Consider the following 12,303-nt stretch of genomic DNA (forward strand, 5'->3'; position numbering starts at 1 on the left):
ACAGGCCCAGTGACGGGGGGGGTATCAAAGAGGACAGCCGTCCCGGATTTTGCAGATTGGAGGGCCCCAAAACGGCCACCCCCCTTCTCACTCCTCCGGCCACTCAGTGCTCAGCCCCTACCCCCCCTCAAAAGCACAGTCAGGAGATGAGCTGCCCGGCATCCCTGCTTGGTGGGTGGGCGGAGCTACCCGAGACCCACCAGGCACAGTGCTAAATAGGTGGAGCTACACAAGTTTCACAAAAGAGTGCAGGCCGCAGGATGAGGGATTGCGTCAGTGTGGCATGATGCAGGCCACAGGGTGAGGGAGAACACCAGTGTGATATAGTGCAGGCCACAGGGTGTAGGAGTGCTCCAGTATGAGAGCGCAGGCCGATGGGTGAGGGACTGCGTCAGTGTGATAGAGTGCAGGCCACGGGGTGAGGGAGTGTGTCCCTCACATCTAACCATGTGTGCACACCTTAAGCCAAGGTGGGCAAGGGAAGGCCTGTCGGAGGGAGGGTGGGCCAGTCAGAGGACGAGAGAGCGAGTCAGAGAGCAGGCTTTCTAGTTGGAGGGCGGGCAGGCAGGCTGGCCAGTCGGAAGCACAAGTGTGAGTGGACCAAGGTCTGCGCAAAAGGAAGCAGCTGGAATGTGCACTCTATAGGGGTGTTCTTCCTCACCCCAAATAGGTAAATGCAAGAGAAAGTGGACAGAGTACCCTTCACCAGCGCTTCAATAATAATGGAAATACTTCCCCTTTTCCTATTTCAAAGGGGGAGAGGGGCAGGTTATCCTCAGTAATCAGAAGTGGTTAAATCCATATGTGGAAAAAGAATATGATCATAGTGTAATACAATTTAATCATACATTTAATACGAGGTACACAGAAATTCTTTTTAAAAAACAGGCAAAAAGATTTTTCCACATATACTTTCAAAGGAAAGACAAAATGAGCACACAAAACATAAAGTGTCTCTGGTGGCGGAAATGAATAGCCAGAAAACTTTTACCGGTGATGTTGGAACTGAGTCGCGAGAAACAGTTCAAATAGGGATTGTTTGTCAGAGTAGCAGCCCGGGCAGCCTGTATCTGGAAGCAATCCTGGTAATGTGATCGGCAAATCGTCTCCTCCACCAGGGGCACGCCAACGCGTTTCAACCAGCAGACTGGTCTTTATCAAGGCTCCTGAATGATCTGTGTGCTTTCCTGGTCCGGTATAAGTACGCTGTGTCAATTGTACTTCCGCTCCAAACCGGAAGTTTGTAATCGTCATGGTTACTGTGTCGCGTGAAAACAGTCTCCCCGCAGTGTCCGTTTCAAATGTCCGGCTATTGCATAGTTCCATAGGCTAAGGGGCAGCGCCGCAGGTCCCGGCTGGACCGCCGGTCACCTCAGGCACTTGCACTTCCTACTTCCGCCCTTACTATGCTTCAAAGTCCGTCTGCAGGCTTCCGCCCTTAATATCCGTTTTTGATCTTAAAATTATAGAAAGAAAAAGTGACGATAAGTGATTTTAGCAGCAATACAATATCAAATAGCAGCAATACGAATGTGGATCATATAAAATACATAGAAAAATACATAAAAAAAATTTTTTTTTTCATAAGAGGCGGACATAAATAGTGGGAGGGGGACATTAAAAATCCAGGTGATATATTTCATAAAAACCATTTAAGCTCGAAATCGGCATTGAGGCCGTTAGGTTTTAATGTATTAAAATCATAAATAAGCCTCATCTCTGTTTTGGCTAGTTGAGTGTCCATATCCCTCCTCCTTCTATCGCCTTCTATTAATTTGAATCCCAAAAAATTCTTTATGTGGACAGGGGAACAGTTGTGCTGTATTTTAAAATGTTGGGAGAGAGAATGAGTATCTAAGCCAGGGGTGTCAAACTCAAATTCATCGGGGGCCGCATCAGCAGTTTGGTCACCCTCAAAGGGCCGGTTGTATCTGTAGGACTATGTGTCCACTCTTTATTATCATAATAGTGTCCTTCATACAAGTATGTCCAAAATAATACCACTGTAACTCAGCAGTAGCATTTCCCTCCTGCTATTGCTGTGAACTGCAGTGCATTAGGGCACACGCTGCCTGCACAGCACTCAGTCTTAGGGCATATGTCCTGCTTATTATCATGGGACACAGCAATTAATGATGGGCTGCAATGTGCCAGTGCACACACACACACCTAGGCAGAGAGTTTGACACTTACCCGCTCTGATGCGTCCACTCCAGTCTGAGCTGCTCCACCACCAAGGACACAGCTGCGCTCTCACACTGGCGCATTTCCCCCTCCCTCCTGTGAGTAGCGCTCCTCGCACTATCTATCCAGGAGTGGGGGGCAGCATGCTCCCGGTCACTGTGCAGTGCACACTCAGCAGTAAGTGACCTGGAGCGCACAGCAGCAGCAGCACCATTCACCACGACGGACCTGCTCTTTCCTCTCTCTGGCTCCTATACAGCAGGTAGGAGCGGAGGAGGGGTTGACGATCGGCAGCACTGCGCTAGAGGGCAGACGTTCTCTGGCTTGTAGGCTGCCGCGCATGCGCTGAAGAGGCGGCTTTCTTGTTTAAAAAAAACAAAGGTGAAGGCTATCTGGGGCTGCGCGGGCCACATGAAGAGGTGTGGCGGGCCGGATTTGGCCCGCGGGCCTTGTGTTTGACACCCCTGATCTAAGCCCTTTTTAATATTTCTTATGTGCTCTCCCAGTCTAATCTTTAGGGGCCTCGATGTATGGCCTATATAAAAGAGATTACAGCTGCATTCAATGATATAAACTACGTTTTTAACGTTGCAAGTGATGAATTCTTTTATCTTTTTATTGACTCCATTTATTGTGATATCCTCAACTTTTTTTGAATTGGATGTATTGGGGATATTCTTGCATCCCATGCAAGATCCGCATCTGTGGAAACCCACAGTGCGGATACCTCGTCTCACGTTGTTGACTGGATATATGCTTTTGGTTATGGAGTTTCCTATATTTGCAGCCTTCCGATAGATACATTTCGGTTTGTTGGGGAGCATGGTGCCAATAACTGGATCCTGTTTCAGGATGGCCCAGTTTTTTTTAAAAGATCTTTCAAGTTTTTTATGTTGCACATTATAATCTGTTATAAATGCCCATTTTAAATTCTCATCTCTTTCTTTTTCTTTCTCTTTTTCTTCTTTTTGATTGGCATCCGAAAGTGGTAATGTAGATTTTTCTTGCAGGAGTGTTTTTCTATCTATTCTCTTTACACTCTCAATGGCTTCTTCTACAATTTCTTTCTTGTATCCACTGCTTTTGAATCTCTCCCCCATAATCTTGGCCTGTGACTCGAAGATAGCATCCTCCGTACAATTCCTCTTTACTCTTTTCAACTGTCCCATCGGGATGGAGTTGAGCCAGTTGTCATGATGGCAACTGCTCAGGTGGATATAACTCCCAGAATCCGTAGGTTTAGTGTACGACTTTGTTTTTAAAACATTATCTTCGCAGTATAGGGTTATGTCTAAAAAGTCCACACTTGTCTTGCTTATATTAAATGAAAAATTTATGTTAAAATCATTGGTATTTAAATAGCAGCAAAAATCTTTAAGAGAGTCTTCGTCCCCGGCCCATAAAAACAGAACGTCATCTATATATCGGGTCCAGGACACCAGGTTCGCCCCATATGGGTTGTTATTCCATATACGCTCCAACTCCCATTGGCCCATGAAGATATTAGCGTAACTTGGGGCGAACCTGGTGCCCATAGCTGTACCGACCCGCTGTAGATAGTAATCCCCCTTAAACATAAAATAGTTGTTTGATAAGATAAAAGCAACACCCTCGATTAAAAACTCCTGTAGGTTCGAACTTAAAGTGCTTCTTTGTAGACATGTTGTTGTAGCTTCATTGTGGCCAATTATCGTATACAGGGACTTCACGTCCACTGTAACTAGGAACATGTTCTCTCTCCATTTGAAGGTAGGTATTTTCTGGAGTAAATCCTTCGTATCTCGTAAGTGGGACTTATTAGTTAAAACGAGGGCCAGTCGAACCAAGTCAGGGGGCGGACTGACCAGTCAACGGGCCGCAGGGCAAGAGCGTGAAATGGGAGAAAGGCTGAGTCAGAAGACGGGTGAATCATCAAGTCTGGTGAGATTAGGGCGAGAGGGGTGAGATGGCAAGTTGGGGTGAGATGGCAAGTTGGGCAAAAGGAGAAAATTGGGTCGAGATGGTGATGCAGTGAATCGGGGGATGGGGCAAAAGGGCGAAATGGCAAGTCAGGTGTGATCCGGGCGAGCTGTGCAACATTGGTTTGCGTCTCGGGACGGGCGAGAGGTGGAATCTAAAACTGGGCGAGTCTGGTGAGAGGGCAGGATTGTGGCAAAAAGGCGTGTTGGGCAAAACTGGTTAGAGAGGGTGAGTTGGTAGAGAGGCTAGAGTATGTGACAGGTGAAAAGGGCCAGCGAGTGGAGAAGACTTGGGCAAATTGAGTGGGATTAGCGAGAGAGGGTGGGATAAGGGCGAGATGGAGTTTTGGGAGACGGGTGACCCGGACGAGTAAGCAAGTCGGCGAGCTGATGATGGGATGGGTGAGATGGGGCATTTCAGGGGACGGGAGAAACTGAGGCGAGTCAGGCAAGATAGGGGTGAGTCTGGTGAGATTAAGATGAGAAGGAGAAATCGGTGGACAGGCGAGACTGGTTTGAGCCTGGGGATGGGCGAGAGGACAAGTCAAGAAACAGGCTAGTCGGGAGAGACTGGGGCGAGTCGGGCAAATCAGGGGACACTGATTCGAGTCTGGGGACGGGCAAGTCGGTCAAGATGGGTGAAATAGCGAGATTGGAGTGAGAGGGCAAGTATAGAGAGTTTGGGGTGGGAGGGCAGAATTGGGTGGAGAGGGAGTGTCGGGTGACATTGAGAGTCGCGATTAGGGGATGAGAGGGCGAGTTGGGTGATGGGCATTTATTAACCTTTTCATCACCAGCTATTCTCCCTCGTGGGGGTCCATGAGCCCCATAGAGGGATAATAGAATAGGTGGCGAGCGTAGAGAGCCACCGTGCCCGCAGTGCGGTGAGCCCGCAAGGGGCTTTGTTGCGCTCACCATGCTGTCTGAGTCCGGCTAATGACTGTCGGGATCCCGAATGTCAGAACCCTATACTACACCCGCTGTACAAATGGGTGCTTAGTCACAAGTACCGGCATAATCAGACTTTACTGCTCCGCACTCCAGGATGGGTGCAAGCAGAAATCCACTATTCGTAGTGGCACGACGATTAGAATAGTTCAGCGAGCTCCCTCTCGGGATCATTCACAGTGCACCATATTAAATCAGCCATATGTCTAAAATTTTGTCCTTCAAAATTGAAATATGTCTTTCTCATTGATCAAAATACTGCACCTACAGTGAGCACTATTTATTATACTGCTTTCAGACCAAAATCTCAGCTTATTGACTCCACACTGGAGATGACGTCATCCCCAAATGCTCCTGAGCTGCCAATTTTAGTCATGTTTTTCAAAGCACAGGCTACCAAGGTTGCTCCCAGTGCACACAACCCTGGTGGACCCTTTCACATAGACACTTGACTATGGTAGGTCAAAGGTGCGGTGTGAAAGCAGTATCACTGATGAGGTCAATAAGCAACAGCAGCAGACAGAGAACTAGTGGCAGTGTAGTAAACGGGCCCGCAGTCAGTGGCATTACAATTAGTCATCCAGACTCTTTCCGAGTTTAGACCCAGCAGGAAGGAGGGGCCACTCTCCCTTCAGCAACTCCCCTTTCCTCTGATCTGGCTTCTTCTCACTGAGGCTAACCATGATCTTGTGATTGAGATCATTGTAGGTTCAAGTGAGGTGTCATGCAGGACACCCCCCTCCCTACCCCTGGCTCAATAACCCCTGTACAGTAATAGGAAACAATGTAAACTAATACCCCTTTCACACCCGCCTAATTTCCCGAAAATCCTGGGTAAATTTGCCGGGATTTCAATCCTGCTGTGGTTCAACCCAGGGTCCTGGCTGGTGTGAAAGGGGTAGGGGGTACTAACCCAGGTTGCCGGTCCATGGTGCGGGTGATCAGGCCGGGGATCCACACAGGCAGCGGGAGCAGATGACAGGACAGGCGGCGGATGAAGATGATGCAGCTCTCCAGCGCCCTCACTGCTGCTGGAGAGCTACATCATCTGCACCCGCCGTCTGACTTGTCATCTGTGCCCGCCGTCTGTGTGGATCACCGGCCTGCACCATGGACCAGCAACCCAGGGTGAGTACTGTTCACCGGCCTCCGCCACCATCCCAGTTCTTGCCCACCTCCCCACACCAGAAAATACAGTGACTTTTCTGGTGTGAAAGGGGCCAACACGGGAATGCACCGGCATGATCCCTGCATTTTCTGGTGTGAAAGTGGTATAAGATGTAAGAAATCCTGTCACAATACAATTGCTTGCAATCTCCATGATAAGATAATACAGTTTAGCTCCAGAATCCTTTTCATACTGAGGTAATATTCTGTCTCTACCACCATACACACTAGACCCCCTGCTGAACATGTAAAGGCCCCCATACACTAGGGCAGGGGTCTTCAACCCGTGGCCCGCCGACTTGTTTTTCCTGGCCCGCCAGTAAAATGATGCATGCTGTATGAAAAAAAAAATCCTTCCGCGCTGTCCTCTTAGTAGAGGGACGCAGCGGAGGATGCTGCTGGGTGACGTTGAGGCTGGGGCGGGTGGGATTGTGCGCGGACATGCGCATTGTCCACTTCCTGACGCCGCGCACACGTCCCGCCCACGCCCTTTCAGACAGCCGGGAGGAGACTGTGACAAATGCCGCCAGCCTCCAGCTGCACACTGCACTGCACCGCACCTGTCCCTTCTTAGCTGTGAAGACAGCAAAGACAGACGCTGACGCCGCCAGCAGCAGCAGCAGCCCTCTGCAAGGGACACTGAGGCAGGGGCCTCAGGAGATGGTGAGCTGTCTGTTTTTAGAATTGTTTTGTTGAAGGTGGGGGCAGGGCCGGTGCAAGGCACCGGAGCGCCCCAGGCGAGTCGGGGTGGGGGCGCCCCGGTGCGGGGGGGGGGGGGAGCGGTGTACCTGTCCTGCGGCTGTGTATATAAAGCTTGCGGCGGCAGCAGGGGGTCCCTGCAGTCAAGAAATAACGAGCGCTATCCGCCTGGCTACGCTGAAGCGCTTCTGTTGTGAAAACACTGGCCGCACGGCGCACGCTGATTGGCTGAATCTCAGCCAATCAGCGTGCGGCCAGTGTTTCCACAACAGAAGCGCTTCCGCGTAGCCAGGCGGATAGCGCTCGTTATTTCTTGACTGCAGGGACCCCCCGCTGCCGCCGCCAGCTTTATATACAAAGCCGCAGGACAGGTACCCCCGCGGCACGGGGGGGGGGCGAAATGCCGCCCTCCAATGGCCGGCGCCCTAGGCAAGTGCCTAGATTTGCCTAGTGGTGGCGCCGGCCCTGGGTGGGGGTCGGGGTGAGGGTGAGGTGAGCTGGCTAGGGTGAGGTGAGCTGGCTTAGAAGGCTGCATTTAGAAATGTTTTTTTTTGGGGGGGGGGGGTTGTGAGGTGACCTGGCTGCATTTAGAAATGTTTTGGGGGGGGGTGAGGTGACCTGGCTGCATTTAGAAATGTTTTGGGAGTGCTGACTATGGGGGAGGGGGGCTGGCAGTGTAATGTGGCCCTGTGTATGGGGCAATGTGGCCCTATGTATGGGGAGGGGGCTGACTATGGGGGAGGGGGGACTGGCAGTGCAATGTGGTGCTGACTAAGGGAGGGCTGGCATGCTGTGCAATGCAGTGCTGACTATGGAGGGCAATACTAGGACATTTTGTGAGGGACACTACTGGTGGCATTTTATGAGGGACACTACTGGTGGCATTTTGTGAGAGGCACTGCTGGGGGCATCATATGCATAAGCAGGAGTATTGGGGGCCTTATAGTGCAAGGTGCAATAGGCATCATGGTGTGAGGCATGATGTGCAATGGGTGTCACGGTGTGTAGCATAATGTGCAATGGGCATCACCGCTGTGTGGCATAATGTGCAATGGGCATCATGGTGTAATGGGCCTTCATGTTTATATGTCACTGTGCGGCCTTTAGACAGCCAACTTAAGCGTTGAAGGAAAACAGCCATTCCTGCGGTAACCAATGTTTGGTCATGCAGGTTACAAAAGTTAGGTGTCAGGTAATTTTTTTTCCTGCTAGTTCACACTCTTATAATTAGACCACACCCCTTTTTGGGAGCGCAATTTCTTAAATACCAAGTTATATATGGGGGGGCTGCATTTTTATTCTGTTTGCACTGGGGCCCTAATTGTTTAGAAATAGCCCTGGTGCTATGGGCGGTATTCAATGAGCCGGAATCGCCAAGTTTTATGGCGATTCTGTGTTTTTATCGTGTCTGACGGTGATTTTTGGAGCCCCAAATGCGAATCACCCTATTCAATGAGCTGAAATCGCCGATGACGACCGGTGAATGAAGCAGCAATCGCCAAATGTTATTCTCTACAAATCGCCGTTTTTTGTCTATAGGATTTTACATGGGGAATCGACGGTAGTTGAGGGGAATCGCCAAAAGTGTATTCAATGAGAAGTTGGCGATTCCTTTTTCTTCTTTCATATCGCCGTTCCTCACCGAGTGTCCCTCGTCATCTTTTTCTGGTGAACTTTTATAGGAACATGTGAAATAATTGGTTTTAAGTGTTCTATTTAACTATGCAAGTCTAATGTATTATTATTTGCTGCCCTTGTGTGATGTCATGGTCGTAGAAGTGCTATACAAATATATATTTAATTTTTTCAGGTATTTTTTTTTCTCCCACAAAGCACTGTTCTTACCCATGGTGCACCTCACTTACCCATGATTCTCCTCCCCACCTCACTCCTTCGTTTGCCCTTTGAGCAGATTACCCAGCGTTTGCCGTATGCTGTATGGGAAGCGTTTGTCCAGGGTAATTTGCTTTTTTCTTGCATTTCTCTGCATTTTTTTAAACAACTGACTACATTAATGCGGCTGTATAGGGAAACGCCGGTATGGCTGAGAATCGCCGTTAGGGCCGGCGATTCTCAGCCACGTTGAATAGGGTGACTTGGCGACTCCCCACGAATCCCCATGCATGGCGATTCACAGCTAAAAACCGGCGATTGGCAGGCGAATGTTAAATCTGGATCACTGTGACCAACGATTCTGGCTCATTGAATACCGCCCTATATATTGGGGGCAGGGTTTATGTGTATGGGCAGCTGTGCCAACTATCTATGCGGGGCTGTGCTCTCTATCTATTAAGAGCTGTGCTAAATACCACAGTAGAGCATAGTGGCCCTCGGGCTTCGTTGAATTTTTTTATGTGGCCCACACTGTCTTAAAGGTTGAAGACCCCTGCACTAGGGCGACTCCCGACTTCCCCCTAAGCTTCCCCGGCTGCTCCCCGGGGGAGCTTGATTAGATTGGCACTTGATGTGCCCTTTTTTACATGTGATAAATCGTCTCGATTTATCACATGTAAAAAACCCGGGGAGCAGGGGGGCTACAGAGCAGGGCTGCTGGTGGGAGCAGGGGGGGCTGGGGACGCTGCGGGGGACACAGGCGGCATAGAGCCGGGCAGAGGGAGCCGGGAGCTGTTAGTGCTAGAAAAAAAAGCCTATACAATGAGTGGGCAGCCTGTGATTGGCTGAGCGCTCTCTCAGCCAATTGCTGACTGGCTGAGAGAGCGCTCAGCCAATCACAGGCCGCCCATTCATTGTATGGGCTTTTTTTTTTTTATTCAGTACTGACAGCTCCCGGCTCCCCCTGCCCGGCTCTATGCCGCCTGTGTCCCCCGCAGCGTCCCCAGCCCCCCCTGCTCCCTCCACTAGGTCCCAAGTCGGGTGGTCGGACGTGCAGCAGGTCCGACCACCCGACGCAGATCCGATGCGCACGGGACCGCGCATCGGATCAGAGAGGGACATCAAAACTAGCCGATTTTGGTCTGATTTCGGCCAGATCCGACTGATCTGGCCGAAATCTGACGAAAATCGGCTAGTGTATGGGGGCCTTAAGTCAATTTTGACTATATAGCCAATGACCCACATGTTCAGCTGGTCCCAATGATGTCACTGAATGATAAAAAAAAAATGTACCAATATCGTTCAGTGTGTTCAATGAATATAATTTTCCCTGGAGTTCAGGAGCAAGCACTACCGATACTGCTAATAGAGCATAATGGCTAGTGTGTATATGGCATCACACTCCTTTTGTCATTGTATAAAGCCACATACACACTTCCTGATGCCGATATTGGCAGCAGGGCAGGCATTGGCAAGTGCATACACAATTGCCAATGATACTGGCTGCGAGGTGAGTGACGGTGGGTGGGGATGTTGGCAGGGGGATCAGTAGCCATCGTTAACAGTGACCTGCTGGATGTGGGGGTGTTTGTTAACGACGCACGGGATCATGCATCGGTAACAACAGGGAGTGTACACACTAGGCAATATTGCCCACAATATCGCTCAAAAAGCTTTTTCTGAGCAATATTGTGAACAAAATTGCCTAGTGCGTATGGGACTAGCCTGCGGCTGAGCAGACATTCCACATGGACTTTTATAACAGATAACCAAAACAGCTCAGGATACAGTGGCGTAGCTACGTTTTGGGTGCCGCTTCGCCAAGCACCCCTACTACCCCCCCCCCCCCAAATCCCCCACAGCCTTACCTATCGCGCTGGTCCCGGTGGCTCCGTTCTTCTGCTGAGGACCACCACAAAATAGCCGCCCCCATACAGCAGACAGTTTCAGAGAACAGTGTGCTATATGGGGGCAGCCAGTTTCAGAGAACAGTGTGCTATATGGGGGCGGCCATTTTGTGGTGGTCCTCAGCAGAAGAACGGAGCCGCCGGGACCAGCGAGATAGGTAAGTCTGCAGGGGATGGGGGGGCGGGGTTAACTATGTTATATGCAATGCTATAGTTAAGCCGCTGTCAGGATAGTGCTGCTTTCAAAACAGGTGCTCACGCCATACTTGCCTACCTGACCCTCTCCATGCAGGAGAGAATGCTCTGTTTCTGGACTTCCCTGGTAATGTATGATTGCCAGCACCTGTGGGGAGCTAGGTAAAGGTGTTTCACCACAGGTGCTGGCAATCATACATTAGGGAAGTCCAGGAGCAGAGTATTTTCTGCCACATGGAGAGGGTCAGGTAGGAAACTATGGCTCACACCCACTGCGATAGTGTGTAAAAATTATATATACACACATACATTATACACACACACACACACACACATATATATATATATATATAAATACACAAACTGTGGTCATAATTGGTACATTATAGTATACAGTGTGTATCCTTTCTGTCTGCGTTGATGTACTCTTGTCACTCTAAAATTAAGTGTTGCAGCTTGCAGGGAAATGACTCACTTGGTTACTGTAAGTACCATTCATCCAACTGCTCGGTGACTGTGGGCATGGAAACGGTGGGCAGGCTGAGTGGAGCAGAGGAGGATGCTGTGGGTCTGCTCTGCAGAGATTGAGAACGAAGTATTAAACACTGCTGCTACCTGCCCGCTCGTAGCGTGGGTGCTTGCTGAGGCCGTCATGTGACCGGGCCTCACATGACGCAAGGAACACGTGACCACGCCCTCTTGTTGCTAGACGCGGGTGAATTGTATTCTCTTGACAGAAAATCCCGTAGACAGCTGTTACATGGCACAGTGCTCACTGCGCTGACGTGTGCTCCCTCTCTGTCAGGCAGGAGCACAGTGTGCTTAAATAGTCTATAGGCGGCAGGATGTAGGGTAAATAACTTCTATTCTTAAATGGGCATTTTACTATCCTCCTAACCCTTGTATTTTGGGAAGGAGATAGGGCTAAAAACAACTGTTCAGGTAGAAAGCAAAAATAAATAAAATGGTGGCACACATACACATGTATAAGTTGTTCCCTTGTCCCTTGCACTACTACATTTCTGGGGTAAGTATGGTCATCGATGGGGGAGAACCAGGTGGTTACCCTACATCGGGGGTGTCCAAACTTTTTGCAAAGAAGGCCAGATTTGGTGAGGTGAAAATGTGTGGGGACCGACCATTCAGCCTGACATTCTTTAAACCATTAATCACATTAGAATGGTCCCCCACTCATTCGCTGTATGTCCCCCAGCGTGCCCCCATTCACTGTATGTGCCCCAATTCACTGTATGACCCCCAGCGTGCCCCCATTCACTTTATGTCCCCCAGCATGCCCCTTCACTGTATATTCCCACCTGTCCCCCCTTCTCTGTATTTCCCCCATTTGCTGTATGCCCCCACTCTGCCCCATTCACTGTATGTCCCCCACTCTGCCCCATTCACTCTATGCC

At 49.8% G+C, this 12,303-nt stretch overlaps 1 protein-coding gene across 2 annotated transcripts in view; it reads right to left on the bottom strand.

Moving 5' to 3' along the window:
• Positions 1–11,598, bottom strand: part of DHRS7B (dehydrogenase/reductase 7B) — a 37,859-nt gene extending 26,261 nt beyond the window's left edge. The window contains exons 1-2 of one of the 2 annotated variants that reach the window (XM_083153457.1): positions 11,367–11,598; positions 992–1,456 (exon numbers count right to left, since the gene is read on the bottom strand). In XM_083153457.1, coding sequence (XP_083009583.1) covers positions 992–1,326 — 335 coding nt within the window. In that variant the 5' untranslated portion in view covers positions 1,327–1,456; positions 11,367–11,598. The remainder of the gene's footprint in view (positions 1–991; positions 1,457–11,366) is intronic. The other variant, XM_083153458.1, reaches the window with a different exon arrangement.
• Between the last annotated feature and the right edge of the window lie 705 nt (positions 11,599–12,303).

This window comes from Crinia signifera, chromosome 7 (genome assembly GCF_055691185.1).
Source record: "Crinia signifera chromosome 7, ASM5569118v1, whole genome shotgun sequence".
NCBI classification, from domain to species: Eukaryota; Metazoa; Chordata; class Amphibia; order Anura; family Myobatrachidae; genus Crinia; species Crinia signifera.